General features: G+C 46.7%; 2 protein-coding genes across 3 annotated transcripts in view; one reads left to right on the top strand and one right to left on the bottom strand.

Moving 5' to 3' along the window:
• Window positions 1–16,551, top strand: part of LOC138980528 (uncharacterized) — a 321,773-nt gene that overhangs the window by 25,319 nt on the left and 279,903 nt on the right. The window lies entirely within an intron of this gene.
• Window positions 1–16,551, bottom strand: part of LOC138980735 (serine incorporator 1-like) — a 51,403-nt gene that overhangs the window by 9,275 nt on the left and 25,577 nt on the right. Inside the window, exons 5-10 of the mRNA XM_070353640.1 lie at window positions 11,251–11,388; window positions 9,550–9,626; window positions 7,543–7,636; window positions 5,780–5,866; window positions 4,177–4,330; window positions 1,675–1,748 (exon numbers count right to left, since the gene is read on the bottom strand). Coding sequence (XP_070209741.1) covers window positions 1,675–1,748; window positions 4,177–4,330; window positions 5,780–5,866; window positions 7,543–7,636; window positions 9,550–9,626; window positions 11,251–11,388 — 624 coding nt within the window. The remainder of the gene's footprint in view (window positions 1–1,674; window positions 1,749–4,176; window positions 4,331–5,779; window positions 5,867–7,542; window positions 7,637–9,549; window positions 9,627–11,250; window positions 11,389–16,551) is intronic.

Genomic DNA, 16,551 nt, shown 5'->3' with positions numbered 1-16,551 from the left:
CACTCCTTTCCACACCGCAACACGCTGGCCTAGTGGTAAAACCCTCCCACTCCTTTCCACACCGCAACACGCTGGCCTAGTGGTAAAACCCTCCCACTCCTTTCCACACCGCAACACGCTGGTCTAGTGGTAAAACCCTCCCACTCCTTTCCACACCGCAACACGCTGGCCTAGTGGTAAGGCCCTCCCACTCCTTTCCACACCGCAACACGCTGGCCTAGTGGTAAGGCCCTCCCACTCCTTTCCACACCGCAACACGCTGGCCTAGTGGTAAAACCCTCCCACTCCTTTCCACACCGCAACACGCTGGTCTAGTGGTAAAACCCTCCCACTCCTTTCCACACCGCAACACGCTGGCCTAGTGGTAAGGCCCTCCCACTCCTTTCCACACCGCAACACGCTGGCCTAGTGGTAAGGCGTCCGCCCAGTGAGCGGGAGGTCGTGGGTTCGAACCCCGGCCGGGTCATACCTAAGACTTCAAAATTGGCAATCTAGTGGCTGCTCCTCCTGGCGTCTGGCATTATGGGGTTAGTGCTAGGACTGGTTGGTCCGGTGTCAGAATAATGTGACTGGGTGAGACATGAAGCCTGTGCTGCGACTTCTGTCTTGTGTGTGGCGCACGTTAAATGTCAAAGCAGCACCGCCCTGATATCACCCTTCGTGGTGGACTGGGCGTTAAGCAAACAAACAAACAAAACTCCTTTCCACACAACAATCAACTAGAACAACATTAAATTAAAACTGTGTTTAGTGTATAATACAGAGTATAAAAAAAAAGCTTTGGGTAGGAAGGATTAATTCAACCTTCATGCCTAGAAGCTCAACTGTTCAGGCCAGGACTAAGCAGAAGAAACAACCACCATGTGCTGGGATCTACAACATGCCATGCCAACACTGCCCCAAACAACTGTTTACACTATTTTCATGAACAAGCTAAGAATGTTGAAGCCTAGAAATTCACAGTTATCTGAAGGGGAGAGGTTAGCAAACTCAACTTTGTGATAAAAAAAAAAGAGTGTGAGAATGAGACTGTACAATGTGGCCAGCACCACAAGTTTTCCCCAGCATTCAGCGAGTGACTACTTCATTGTAAGGCCAAAAAAAATAAATAGTCTGTTAACGGTAACCCGACCGACCCTATTTTTTTTCGCGCGACCCTAGACTTTTTTTTGGCATTTGGGGAAGAAAAAAAAATCTTTTTTTTTTTTTTTGCAAAATAACGTAAAAATATGGTTTTTTGGGAAAAAAAAAAAAAATTCCCGACCTACCGACCCTATTTTTTTGGCCTATGTTCCCGTAAACAGACCTAATTTTTTTTTTGGCCTAAGAGTATTTAAAAGTTCAGCTTCCCTACAAATCCCTGGCTGATATTCTCCATGCAATCTTAACCACAAGAGCTACACAAACTGTTGTGTCTGTTGTTACCATTCTCTTCTGATGTCTTATTCTTATCCACAAGCCTACACACTTTTTGCATGCATACGTTTACGTCTTTACCATGACAACATCAACTTACAGTAATATTTACACACTGTGCTCAAAAAAAAAAAAAAATGTCCTAACAAACTCAAAACAGTATTCTGCATGCAAAGGAGATAGGTGGGAGGGAATGGGGCAGGGGTTGGGAGGGTAAAAAGTACCAGGCTGTAGGTGTCACTCTCAAATCACGCCTACCTGTGTCTGTCTGCAGGATGGTTCTCTCCGACAGGGTCAGCTTGCCCACCTGGCTGTTGCTGGAGGTACGGATGCTGCAACAGGACAGGTAAACACAGGTGTCAACAGTACAGGTAAACACAGGTGTCAACAGTACAGGTAAACACAGGTGTCAACAGTACAGGTAAACACAGGTGTCAACAGTACAGGTAAACACAGGTGTCAACAGTACAGGTAAACACAGGTGTCAACAGTACAGGTAAACACAGGTGTCAACAGTACAGGTAAACACAGGTGTCAACAGTACAGGTAAACACAGGTGTCAACAGTACAGGTAAACACAGGTGTCAACAGTACAGGTAAACACAGGTGTCAACAGTACAGCAGGCATGGGAATTGAAAATTGTATAAAAGGCGGAAAATTTATAACTGAAGACGCGAAGCGTCAAGTCGACGGCGCGAAGCGCCTAGCCTTACTAGGGGGGTCCGGGGGCATGCCCCCCCCGGAAAAAAAATTTCTCCAAAGAACCCAGATGGTGCAATCTGGTGTCATCTGAGCTCCAAGTTTGCCATTAAATTCTGTTTTTAGAATCAGATTTTTTAGTACAAAAATGTACCAATTTTTGCTTTTTTGAAGAAAAAAAATATATACATGTATTATATGGTTTAAATTTGTAAAAAAAATTGATCTTCTTAAGACAAACAGGAAAATGTAACTTGTAACACAATCTCTGCAATCTGGTTTACTTTCAAGACATAAAAGTTCAATAACTGAGGCGGGCGGTAGCAGTGCGTGAACAAAGTACGGAAAGTTTTCGCGGGCTTTTGCGCAAAGGCCAAAGTAACCGGTGCTTTTTATATTTAGTCAAGTTTTGACTAAATATTTTAACATCGAGGGGGAATCGAAACGAGGGTCGTGGTGTATTTGCGTCTGTCTGTCTGTCTGTCTGTGTGTGTGTGTGTGTGTGTGTAGAGCGATTCAGACTAAACTACTGGACCGATCTTTATGAAATTTCACATGAGAGTTCCTGGGTATGAAATCCCCGAACGTTTTTTTCATTTTTTTGATAAATGTCTTTGATGACGTCATTAAAACGGTCATATCCGGCTTTTCGTGAAAGTTGAGGCGGCACTGTCACGCCCTCATTTTTCAAACAAATTGGTTGAAATTTTGGTCAAGTAATCTTCGACGAAGCCCGGACTTCGGTATTGCATTTCAGCTTGGTGGCTTAAAAATTAATTAATGACTTTGGTCATTAAAAATCTAAAAATTGTAAAAAAAAATAAAAATTTTCAAAACGATCCAAATTTACGTTTATCTTATTCTCCATCATTTGCTGATTCCAAAAACATATAAATATGTTATATTCGGATTAAAAACAAGCTCTGAAAATTAAATATATAAAAATTATTATAAAAATTAAATTGTCCAAATCAATTTAAAAACACGTTCATCTTATTCCTTGTCGGTTCCTGATTCCAAAAACATATAGATATGATATGTTTGGATTAAAAACACGCTCAGAAAGTTAAAACAAAGAGAGGTACAGAAAAGAGTGCTATCCTTCTTAGCGCAACTACTACCCCGCTCTTCTTGTCAATTTCACTGCCTTTGCCATGAGCGGTGGACTGACGATGCTACGAGTATACGGTCTTGCTGAAAAATGGCAGCTACTTGACTAAATATTGTATTTTCGCCTTACGCGACTTGTTTTGTGTGCCTCCCCCCTTTATTTTTTCGGCGGACACTTTTGCATTTTCGGCGGAACAAAAAAAAAATTCGGCGGAAATCCGCCGTTCGGCGGACAATTCCCATGCCTGGTACAGGTAAACACAGGTGTCAACAGTACAGGTAAACACAGGTGTCAACAGTACAGGTAAACACAGGTGTCAACAGTACAGGTAAACACAGGTGTCAACAGTACAGGTAAACACAGGTGTCAACAGTACAGGTAAACACAGGTGTCAGCAGTACAGGTAAACACAGGTGACAACAGTACAGGTAAACACTGTTTCAACAGTGCAGGTAAACACAGGTGTCAACAGTACAGGTAAACACAGGGGTCAACAGCACAGGTAAACACAGGTGTCAGCAGTACAGGTAAACACGGGTGTCAACAGTACAGGTAAACACAGGTGTCAGCAGTACAGGTAAACACAGGTGACAACAGTACAGGTAAACACTGTTTCAACAGTACAGGTAAACACAGGTGTCAACAGTACAGGTAAACACAGGGGTCAACAGCACAGGTAAACACAGGTGTCAGCAGTACAGGTAAACACTGTTTCAACAGTACAGGTAGTGTCAACAGTACAGGTAAACACAGGTGTCAACAATCACAGGTAGCATGTAAGGGGGTAATAAATTAGATGTACTGGAGCAGCACAGGTGAATACGGGTTTAAGATTTTGATTTTGATTGGTATAAATCTGGAATGTTATTTGTAAAATCACTAAATGTTGCCAGGAATCACAACCAAGACCCCCCCTCCTCCCCCCCTCCCTCCCCCTCCGGGACTTTACCTGGAATAGAGGACAGCGAAGAGCCAGATAAGCAGAGCGATGATGCCCTGAGCATCGAAGGTTGTCTCTGCGTAGTCGCCGTCGCTCTTGGTGGAGGAGGTGTCGTTGCCCGTGGGGTTTAAGATCTGACTCAGCGAGGGGTTGCATTCCCTGTCTGGAACACACACACACCGTGCTTGACTCACAATTCCCAATCACCCGAACCCAGCATCCTGAACCCAGGTCAAAAATGAGTTACTTCCCTTCGGGTCTCATTCTATCCCTGACAGGATGCCTTGGTTTTCCTTCTCTGGAGAGGAAATCGATTTTTTACATATTTAGATCTTTTTGTAATGTGTTACGGATATAAGCAGATTCGCGATCGTCGATAATGAATTTTCATGGTGTTGTGTAATTTTTAAATTACAAAGGACCTGATATGTAAGACAGGGTTAGGGTTAGTTTCAAGCGAGCTATTTTTCGCGGCTGTATTTACTGCAAACAACTCTAAATATGACAAAAATTGTCACGTGATAATCAACTGTTTGGTTTCGGCGCTCGCTGGAGCAGACGATTTTTTCTGTAACCAGTTGACAGTGATGCAACCATATATTACGGTCTCCTTCCGGCAGCAGTCCCAAAATTTCGACTTGTTTTGACCTTAGAACGATGTCTTTATCATAACTATGAAGAACAGAGCGGAGATCACTGTCGAAGTCGGCCAATCTGCAATCATTTTCGTCTCGCGAACACTGCTCGCAAACAACATATGGGAGATAACTCTGTATTCTTGTTTTGATAGATTCGCGTAGGAATTTAGCGTCCGGTCAGAGAGACAACTGGCGATAGCCGTGGAGTGATGATTATCAGAATGCCGAACCCAGGTGACTGCCCTTAACAACATGGGTTCTTGTGCTACATTATCAGCCCTGAAACTGACAAATCCCACAGGCCCTAAACCTGAATATAGAATGCTGCAAGTTTTGAAACATAAAGCTATTCCTGACAGAAAAACCCTTCCCAATCACCTGAAATCAGTTGATGGATTAGCTGCAGTTAACAACAGGCGTTCCTGCGCTACATCAGGAACCATGACAATGAAAATTCATAAACCTGAACAGGCAAACTTTTAAACATAAATCTATTCCCGACAGACAAACCTTAAATTAACTTTTAACTTTGTCTTAAACTGGAAATCAGGAATGAATTGAAAAATGAACATCCCTGTATGTACAAGAGTCGCTTGGAGGTACAGCGCTTTGTCTCGACTGGCATCATTTATTCCCCGTTTTGACAGAATGATTTCAATGCAGATTTTTGGCATAGCTAATTGTATGAAATTCCCCCAAATGCCAAAACCTCCCACAAGTTTAGGAAACTTTTCCTATCAGGAAAAGGACTCTTCAGACTCCCGGAGTGTTGAAACTTTTCGAGATGAAGGGAGCGTGTGTGTGGTTGTGTGTGGTTGTGTGTGTGTGTGTGGTTGTGTGGTTGTGTGTGTGTGTGTGGTTGTGTGGTTGTGTGTGTGTGCATGCGTGTGTGTATGTGTGTGTGTGTGTGTGTGTGTATTTGTGTGTGTGTGAGTGTGTGCGTGCATGAGTATGTTATTATGTATGTGTGTTACCTGGGTTGTTGGTCATGGCGGACCAGGTGAGGTACATGACGTAGGCACTGATGACACTGGCCTGCAGCAGTCCCGAGCGTGGCTGAGCTGCACACAACAACACACATCTCAACCTCAACAACACACATCTTACCCTCAACAACAACACACATCTCACACTCAACTTAAATACACTAGCAGTGGTGAAAATTAACAAAGTATGTCTGCATGTAAGCATTTTTACATTAGTTATAAGAGAAAAGATGACAGAAGCTGGAAAGGAAACTGTGAATATCTTCTTAAAGATTATTTGTCTTATTAGAAATGCGATGTGGAGCCAAAAGAAAAATGTCCATGTTTTAGGTAAAATGAAAATGGACATTAAAGTTTTCTTATTTTATCTTATCTTATCTTAAAGTCGTATGGACGACTCGCTACCAACTTGCCCGGTATGCCACACCGATCAGGTGATTTCAAACTTGAGCGGTCAAAAATAAACAAGAAGGGCAAAGCCCATACGACTCACATGCTTTACACATTTTTCCTACCAAAATTCATGTGACCTTGACCCAAGGTCAAGGTCATCCAAGGTCATGCAACACAAAGCTGTTAATTCAAGACATAGGAAGTACAATGGTGCTTATTGGCTCTTTCTACCATGAGATATGGTCACTTTTAGTGGTTCACTACCTTATTTTGGTCACATTTCATAAGGGTCAAAGTGACCTTGATCATATGTGACCAAATGTGTCTCATGATGAAAGCATAACATGTGCCCCACATAAGTTTGAAACAGTTATCTTCCATAGTTCAGGGTCAAGGTTACTTCAAAATATGTATACAATCCAACTTTGAAGAGCTCCTGTGACCTTGACCTTGAAGCAAGGTAAACCAAACTGGTATCAAAAGATGGGGCTTACTTTGCCCTATATATCATATATAGGTGAGGTATTGAATCTCAAAAACTTCAGAGAAAATGGGAAAAATGTGAAAAATAGCTGTTTTTTAGGCAACATTTATGGCCCCTGCGACCTTGACCTTGAAGCAAGGTCAAGATGCTATGTATGTTTTTTGGGGCCTTGTCATCATACACCATCTTGCCAAATTTGGTACTGATAGACTGAATAGTGTCCAAGAAATATCCAACGTTAAAGTTTTCCGGACGTCCGGACGTCCGTCTAGACGGACGGACGGACGACTCGGGTGAGTACATAGACTCACTTTTGCTTCGCATGTGAGTCAAAAAGAATCAAATGTCAAATGTGCTTTTAGTTATTTTAACTTTATTTCCTCTCTGCCTGACCATGAATCTGTCATTCTCTCTGGGCCAGGAAAAAGTGAAGCTGTGGAAATGCATGCTCAACGTGGTTTATCGTGGAAGGATGTCTGTGTGGATATTCAACTATAGTGAAAGACGCAGTTGGTGACGAGTGTCCATTGACTGGCAGGCATAAAGTGAATCGGAGGGTTCTATTGCCAATTGAAAATAACACATTAAAAGATTTGTGACAAACTGCACATCTGGCACTCTAGAAAATTTGGTCAGAGGCCTGGGGCCAGTTTCATAAGCCAGAAACACAGTCGACCAACTGCAGTTGTCCGAGAGAACCACTGTAATCCGACGTTATCGGGTTTCACGAACAAAATTTCAGTCGGCCGACTGCGGGTCGTCTCACCGAAAGTCGGCCGAACACGGTGATGCTCTCACCCCAACACTGTGTTCGGCTTACTGCGGTAGAGAGAGGAAAGGAGGACCGACTTAGAGAGAAGAAAGGAGGACTGACTTTCCTGGATCTTGGGCAGGATGGAGATGACGCTGATGGTGAGGCACAGGATCAGGTTGAAGGAGATGAAGAACTTGTGCAGCTTGCAGTCCCCCTGCAACACCACACACACACTTTACAACACACTGTGTCAATACAGTGTTCTAGATGAAGAACTTGTGCAGCTTGCAGTCCCCCTGCAACACCACACACACACTTTACAACACACTGTGTCAATACAGTGTTCTAGATGAAGAACTTGTGCAGCTTGCAGTCCCCCTGCAACACCACACACACACTTTACTACACACTGTGTCAATACAGTGTTCTAGATGATCGAACGTGTAGCAAAGACCTGTACGCGTACGTGTAGATATTGCGTCACCCGTCACTCACTTTTTTCTTCAATGTTCCAAATGCATACGTTGTTTTGTTCCCACCAAGACTGCAGATCATACGTTGTTTTGTTTCCACCAAGACTGCAGATCATACGTTGTTTTGTTTCCACCAAGACTGCAGATCATACGTTGTTTTGTTTCCACCAAGACTGCAGATCATACGTTGTTTTGTTTCCACCAAGACTGCAGATCATACGTTGTTTTGTTTCCACCAAGACTGCAGATCTTGGTAAACGCGTGACGTAAACACTAGATTTGATGATGTTACCCGTACACGTTTCCATACACGATCTTGCTAATGTGTGAAAGGGTGGTACTGCTAGGGCTACATTACATAGCTACCTGCCATGATCGGCCCACCTGAAAGTGTCCCTACATTACATGGCTACCTGCCATGATCGGCCCACCTGAAAGTGTCCCTACATTACATAGCTACCTGCCATGATCGGCCCACCTGAAAGTGTCCCTACATTACATAGCTACCTGCCATGATCGGCCCACCTGAAAGTGTCCCTACATTACATAGCTACCTGCCATGATCGGCCCACCTCAAAGTGTCCCTACATTACATAGCTACCTGCCATGATCGGCCCACCTGAAAGTGTCCCTACATTACATAGCTACCTGCCATGATCGGCCCACCTCAAAGTGTCCCTACATTACATAGCTACCTGCCATGATCGGCCCACCTGAAAGTGTCCCTACATTACATAGCTACCTGCCATGATCGGCCCACCTGAAAGTGTCCCTACATTACATAGCTACCTGCCATGATCGGCCCACCTGAAAGTGTCCCTACATTACATAGCTACCTGCCATGATCGGCCCACCTCAAAGTGTCCCTACATTACATAGCTACCTGCCATGATCGGCCCACCTGAAAGTGTCCCTACATTATATAGCTACCTGCCATGATCGGCCCACCTCAAAGTGTCCCAACATTACATAGCTACCTGCCATGATCGGCCCACCTGAAAGTGTCCCTACATTACATAGCTACCTGCCATGATCGGCCCACCTGAAAGTGTCCCTACATTACATAGCTACCTGCCATGATCGGCCCACCTGAAAGTGTCCCTACATTACAGGTGGCCTGTCATGACCGGCAAATTTTGATCAAGGTTATAGAGAAGGCACAGACAGAAAGTGTCCTTGATTGGAAGGTATCCACTAATCAGAGGGGCCTTACATAGCAGGTAACACTGTACCTCCAAACCTGAACCTTCAAATCCCAGGAGCACTAAACCCATTCACACATTGCTGACAAATACTAAACATAGAGCTATGCCTGTGAGTCAAACTGGAAATCAATTTCTGAATGTTCTTCCAAACTGGAGTAACCGGAAAACCAGCAACCCTGTGTGTTTCCCTGAAGGTTACAGTATGCAACACCAACCTTTGGTAATTGACAAACATGACGGTACACTTAACACATGCCCAAGTCGTGCTAGCACCACCAATGACTCACATGACGGTACACTTAACACATGCCCAAGTCGTGCTAGCACCACCAATGACTCACATGACGGTACATTCAACACATGCCCGAGTCGTGCTAGCACCACCAATGACTCACATGACGGTACATTCAACACATGCTGAAGTCGTGCTAGCACCACCAATGACTCACATCAGCGTAGAAGACGTAAAACAGGACGACAGCAGTGATGGCCACAATGTAGAAAACTGCCGTGAAGAAGAACAGCCCTGCAAAAAAACACAACAGTTTTTAGTTCGTGTAACTCTTTCATAATCAATGAAAAGTCCTACAATGTGTCAAAATGAAAGAAATATGTTTTCTTCTTCGTTCATGGGCTGAAAATCCCATGTTTACTCATATTTTTGTACGAGTAGATTTTTAAGTGTATGACTGTTTTTACCCCGCCATTCAGACAGCCATACGCCGCTTTCAATTTCACCCAGTATGTGTTTAGAACAGGGAAAATACTTTTCCAGAGCAAGATCTTCCGTAAGCAATGAAAACAAAACTTCACATTTTCTGGATAAAGACCGCAAAAGACTTAACCTCTCCCCAAATTATTCTGTTAGAGCCTTAATCTGGTGCAAAGAGCCAATATAAGAAACTGGCTTTGGAATCAAATTAGTTTTACCTGTGATAACATTCCCCGAAATCGGCGTATGCTGCCTGAATGGCAGGGTAAAAAACGGTCATACACGTAAAAATCCACTCGTGCTAAAAACATGAGTGAACGTGGGAGTCTAAGCCCATGAACAAAGAAGAAGAAGAACCTGTGATAACACAGCACCTAACAATGGAGTTTTCAACAAACGCATTCTACAGATACACAACATTAATGTGCCTCTTACTTATTGAGACACATGCACACTACCAGATCTAATATGTGACCCTCCACCACGGAATGAGTCGCATGTCACCTTTGCATGATTTTCATATTTTTACATTTTCCTAAAGAGTTTTTTATGCTCTATCCAGTGGTGAAAACCGTTTTAGAAAAGAGCGAACATTGTTTGAGTTATAAGCCTGTGACTAAGGTGACCCTCACGCTGTTACCAGACACTCCCCGGACTTATATCGAGCCTAGCGCAGAACCGCGTGAGGTGACATGCGACTCATTTCGTGGTGGAGGGTCACATATGAACCCTGAAATATTCAAACTACTGGGACGTTCCTGGCCTAATGTCTTCTTCATTCCATTTCTGCACATACTCCTCTCCCATAAAGTTGTTATGATTGTTGAGAGTGTTAGCTGTGTATGTTTGTATAGTGTGTATTGCATATATGATTATTGTGTAAACAGTACATGTGGTGATTTGTGTCTGTATGATTAATTTGTTTTATGTAGGTTGTACTTTTAATTGTTCTATTCTGTATATATATGTTCCTTTGTAAAGGGCCTAGAGCCATAGGTTAGGCACTTAAAAATGTCCAGTTATTATTATTATTATTATTATTATAAGCAACATTCCTGTGTACTGCACGTGGTTGTAATAAAATCTTATCACTTATGTCTATGAACAAAAATACTCAAAAAGTATAGTCTTAACTCATTGTCTCCCCAGGTACAGATATTATATCCGTACCCTCTCATATGGCTCTATCTGACCTGGTACGGATATATCCGTACACACAGTCACTTCAGTCGCTTCCTGTAACGTTGATCTAACGCCTGCATTCCAGTGTGTTGACACACAGTTTCTGCACAGTTACTACAATTCTGAGTGACCTGCTGCAGCACAGCTGGTCCCGGCTAAAAAAAAACTTGGTCAACATAGGTGGGGTAGAAAGTGTTGAAAGGGGCATTGGAGGGTCTTAAAGGGGGGTTCCACTGTATCCTCATCACTGACTCACCGAAGTAGTAAGCCTTGGACCCTGTCTCTTCATACTGTTCAACCCAGGTCTCAGCCCAGCCGTGGGCAAAGTCGATGAGCAAGATGAGTTGGATAATAATGAAGATGAAACCTCCAATGAGGCCGATGTACATCCAGGCTGCAACACAGTACAACAAACGTCAAGACTGAGGCTACAGGCTCCTTTCTCCATCATGCATTAAGCTGATCAAATCTATAAGTTTTAGTATAAAGTAAAGCAACATTGGCATCTACTGGCTTTATGAGAAAAAAATGGCAGCACAACCTGCCCCTTTTTTGAAACTGATACCACAATGTCAAACACAAATTCTGTTAAGCAAGCACAACAAAAGGCAGACCTGTCAACCCCCTCCAAGGCCAACCTGTATTTATATTACTAGAAACTGTATTCAAGGTAACAATCCCTCACACACCAACTTTTTTTTTTAAAAATACAAAAACCAGCTTTAGGCCTGTTTACCTTCCCCCCCCCCCCCCCCCCCCCCCCCCCCCCCCGGAATCGCTCTCATGAATAAATCGAAAATTTTTAAGTAAATTTTCATTTCATTAATATACTTACCCGAATCACATAAAGAGCATTGACGCAGTCTGAATAGCTAAGGTCTGAAAAGGCTACCCGTCTTAAAGTTTAAAAGGGAAGCAACCCAACCACAAAAAAGGTAAACACAGCTATGGCAACGACCATATACCCGGGGAGTTACCTCCCCTGCCGGGTATGTGACGTCACTTCCATTGCTGCACCACGTGGTACACTCATTCGACATTAAAGAAAACTAAAATATCATAAGCGGGGTTGGCGGGAGGGAATACACTATGTGATTCGGGTAAGTATATTAATGAAATGAAAATTTACTTAAAAATTTTCGATTAAATTACATATTCTTACTCCGAATCACATAAAGAGCAGATAGCAAGGCGGTGGGAATGAAAAACCAAACTCACCTCAAACCCTTGAAATGAACTGGCCACCTGCGATCAAGGCAGGCAGCGTTCTTGAACCATCTTGCCGAACAGCGGAGACATCTCTGAGGTAAAAGTTCAAAAAGACATCCTCAGAACGCCAGTAGGCTGTGCGTAGAACCTCGTCCAGCTTTCGTGACCGTAGGACGGCCAAAGATGACGCCCAAGCTCTGGTTTCATGAGCTCTAGCAGAGTTCAGAGGGAAAGCAGGCAGTGCCCCCCCCTTTTCCGCAAGGTTCCACTCATATGCTTGTTTTATCAGAGCGGACACCCACCGAGCCATTGTCGTCTTTGCAATATCCTTATTTCTCACAGTATTAATGGAGATAAATAAGAGTTTTTGAGATTTCGACCTAAGCGGTTGAGACCGGGCAAGGTGGATGTCAAGGGCTCGCACAGGACAATTAAGGGCGTCCGGATCTCCGGGAGCCAGTATGCTAGTCAGAGGTTTGACGCGAACCAGAGGCGAGGCCTGGTCAGGGGTCTGGTTCTTAGCCAGAAAATGTGGCCGGAAACGCAAGGAAATAGAACCATCAGGTTCTTTAGAGATATCCTCCGGGTTTCCGGAGAGCGCATGGATCTCACTTCCTCTGCGCGCAGAAGCTACTAGTAGCAGAAAAAGAGTTTTGCGCGTCAGGTTAGCGAAACTCGCCGTGACCAGAGGTTCGAATCGTGCAGAACGTAAGAACTCGAGTACCAGGAAAAGATCCCATTTTGGCATGGGGGAACGAGTAGAAATCTCTTTAAGGGCAGCGCCCTTAATCACCCGTGAAATGACTCCACTGACGTCAATAGAGCGGCCCATCTGGCGTAAGGTTACCGCAATGGCAGATCTCCTAACTCTCAAGGAGGAAGCAGAGGCTCCTTGAGACGCAAGCGAAGAAAGATGGTTTGCCACGTGCATAGACCGAGGGGCTAGCGCGTTCAAACCCTGGGCCTGACACCAGGCAACCCAGGCCTTCCAGTGGGAAGCATAGACTGACGACGTAGAAGCCCTATGAGAGCGTTCCACTAAGTCGAGAGTCTGCTCAGACGCACCAGAACGCCTCAGAAAGGACCGGACAACCTCCACACGTGAAGATTCAGAGACGAGGGATCCTCGTGTGGTATGCCGGTGTGAGGCTGCACCAGTTCCCCTTTTGTGAGAAAGAGCGGAACTGGTGGACCGTGGGCGAGCCTTAGAAGGTCCGGGAACCAAACCTGAGACGGCCACAGAGGAGCGACCAACAGGAGATCCGGACCCTCCATTTCCGCCTTCCGAAGTACTCGACTGAGTAGCTGGAAGGGAGGAAAGGCGTAGGCCTGAAGCCCTGTCCAGGGAAAGGCCAATGCATTTGTCTGCCAAGCCTCGGGATCCGGGAATGGCGAGACGAAGATTGACAGCCTCTTCGAGAAACGGGTGGCAAAGAGATCCACCAGAGGCTTTGGGACGAGGGCCCAAAGGCGAAGCAGTGCCCCTTGAGTGATCGTCCACTCTGATTGAAGCACTTTGTCGGAGCGACTGAGCGCGTCCGCCAAAGTGTTCAAGCTCCCCGGAAGGTACCTGGCTGTGAGAGTGATCTGATGGTGCCAGCACCAGACCAGAATCTCGCAGGTCCTTCTCGAAAGAGAAGGGGACCGCGACCCCCCCTGCTTGTTCAGATAAGCTGCCACAGTCGTGTTGTCTGTGAACAGACGAACATGATGGGCGTGAAGGGAGGGCCGAAACTCCTCCAGAGCAAGGGCCACAGCCTCGAGCTCCAGCAGGTTGATGTGCCAGTGGCTCTGCTCTGCCGACCACAGGCCCGACGCAGTCTGTCGGTCTGTGTGCGCTCCCCACCCCGACAGAGACGCATCTGTGAAGAGGTCCGTGTCTGGGGGAGGCAAGGCGATCGGCACACCTCTGCAGACCCAGTCCGAGTCCAACCACGGAAGGGTCGCTGACTGGAACCATCCCTGGAGAGGGACGAGGACGTTCCAGTCCACATGAGCAGAGTCCACATACGGCTTCAGAGCAAGCTGAAGAGGCCGCTTGTGAACTCTGCCCAGAGGCACCAAGAGAGCCATGGATTCCATCTGTCCCAAGATGGATGCCAGCGTCCGGAGGGAAGCCCGCAGGAGAGGCAAAGTGGACCTGATAAGCGCTTGGAGCTTGTCCACCCGCCGCTGAGAGGGTTGGACAGTCCAAGGGACCGTGCTGAAAGACATTCCCAAATAAGTGAACGTCTGCGACGGAATCAGTTCCGACTTTGTTGTGTTGATCGAAAAGCCCAACAAGTGGGCTTGACGAAGAACAGACTGGGTATGACCCGAGCAACCTGTCCGGCTTTGGTTCATGATGAGCCAATCGTCCAGATATGCCCTGAGCCGGATACCCTGCGACCTCACCAGTGCGCATAGCTGTCTCACGACCATGGTGAAGACCCAAGGTGCGAGAGACAGCCCGAAGGGAAGAGCGCGGAACTGGAAGATCTGATCGCCCCACCGGAAACGGAGCCATTTCCGGTCGGACGGATGCATGAGAATATGAAAGTATGCATCTGTCAGATCGATGGAGGTCGCCCAGTCTCCTGGACGGAGGGAGTCCCTGACCGAAGCCGGCGTCTCCATCTTGAACCGTATCGTTCTCAAGAAAGTGTTGAGCTGCGATAGGTCCAAGACGGGACGCCACCCTCCTGACGACTTGGGAACGGCAAAAAGCCGCCCGTAGAAGCCCGGAGAGCTGTGGTCTAGGACTTTCTCCACCGCGCCCTTCTGCACCAGGGTGACAATTTCCGCCTGAAGGACGGACCTTGCCTCCTGCGAGGAGGGGGGCTTGCATGCCGGCGGACGCCGGGAAAGCGGCGCCTTTTTGTCCAGCCAAAGTAGACGAAAACCCGATCCCACAACGCCCACTATCCACTGGCTGTGTATGGTGGCCGACCAGTGTGATAGAGCCCGGGAGGGGCCCCCCGCCATCACCAGAGTGGAGGGCGGGGGGGGGGGGGGGGGTGAAACCGGGAACACTTCATTGGGGGTGGGGCTTGCTGCTAGAGCCACCCCGCCCCCTGCCGGACGCTGATCTTTTTCTCGAACCCCTCCAGGGTTGAGAAGAAGACTTTGTCTGCTTCGTGCCGGCAGGCTTAGACGAGCCGGAAGCCTGAGGAGGCTTGGGCTTAGAAGTCTTAGCCTGCTTGAAAGCCTGAAGGGAGAAGTCCGAAAACTGCTGATCCCTGTTGGACTGGATCTCTGATCTTCGCGCATCGAAAATCAGAGGACCGAACAGAGACCCCTCCACAACCGGCGAAGCTCTGAGTGTGTCCAGCGTCGTTTGCTCAGAAAACTGAGAGTGAGCGAGGAATAAATCCCGACGACACGAAACAGAGTGCACATACTGAAGGGCAGACAGACGCATCTGTTCCTCATTGACCCTGGCCAGGGCCGAGAGGAGCGTGGACACGTCATCAGCGTCCTGCTCGCGACTGAGCAAGAAAGGATCAAGCGTCTCAGTAAGAGCGCGAGAGAGAGATCTGATCAGAGTCTCCGAGATGGAGGACAACTCCAGGAGTTGCCGACTGATCTCTTCAGAAGCCAGAAGAGTGTGATCAGGCAAGACCACACCCGAGGAAGGCTTGATTGGCTTGGCCAACAGAGGATGCAAGTCCGGCGTAACAGACAGAGTTGTACGCGGAAGAGCAAAAGAAGCCAGTAAGTTGCGAGAAAACTTCGGCAGCACGAACTTCTTAAGACCAGAGGGGGTAAAAGAAGAAGCGTGAGCCATAGAAGCTAGGTAAGACTGAGCCTCTTCCGGAACTGGACCGTGCGGAACCAGTAACGGAACAGGCGTGCAGGGGAGACCACTTCCGGCAGGAGATGGACGAGCCAAAACCTGAGACAGCTGATATGCCACAGAAGGAGATTCGGCAAAGCGGAAGCTCTCGTCGCCCTCCTTCGCATACCGGAAGTCAGCCATAGCTGACGGAGCCGCTGAGGTTGAAGAACCCTTAGCAGAAGCACCTTCCGGAAAATACCAGGAAGTAACTTCCGCGGCAGCCTCCAAAGCACGCTTGAGCTGCGCCGGAAATCCCGAGCGAGGTTGCTCACTGGCTACAGACTGAGTGTCAGAATAGCCATGATCAACTTGACCGAAGTCAACTGAACCGGAAGCAAGCTGGCGGTCAGGGTAAGCCGAAACCGGAAACCCCCCAGACCGCAAACCGTCATGTCCCGTAACCATACCAGCAGGCAGAGAAGGGAGCGCTGACGGCAAGCTTGAAGCCGCCGGAACCGGAAGGGGTGTCGACCCAACACCAAAGTGAAGGGAAGAATGCCCCAAACGTCCGTAGTCAGGAAGCTGACTCTC

Source organism: Littorina saxatilis, linkage group LG11 (assembly GCF_037325665.1).
Source record: "Littorina saxatilis isolate snail1 linkage group LG11, US_GU_Lsax_2.0, whole genome shotgun sequence".
NCBI classification, from domain to species: domain Eukaryota; kingdom Metazoa; phylum Mollusca; class Gastropoda; order Littorinimorpha; family Littorinidae; genus Littorina; species Littorina saxatilis.
The sequence above is the reverse complement of the archived record's forward strand: the minus strand, read 5'-3'. Positions and strand labels throughout refer to the sequence as shown.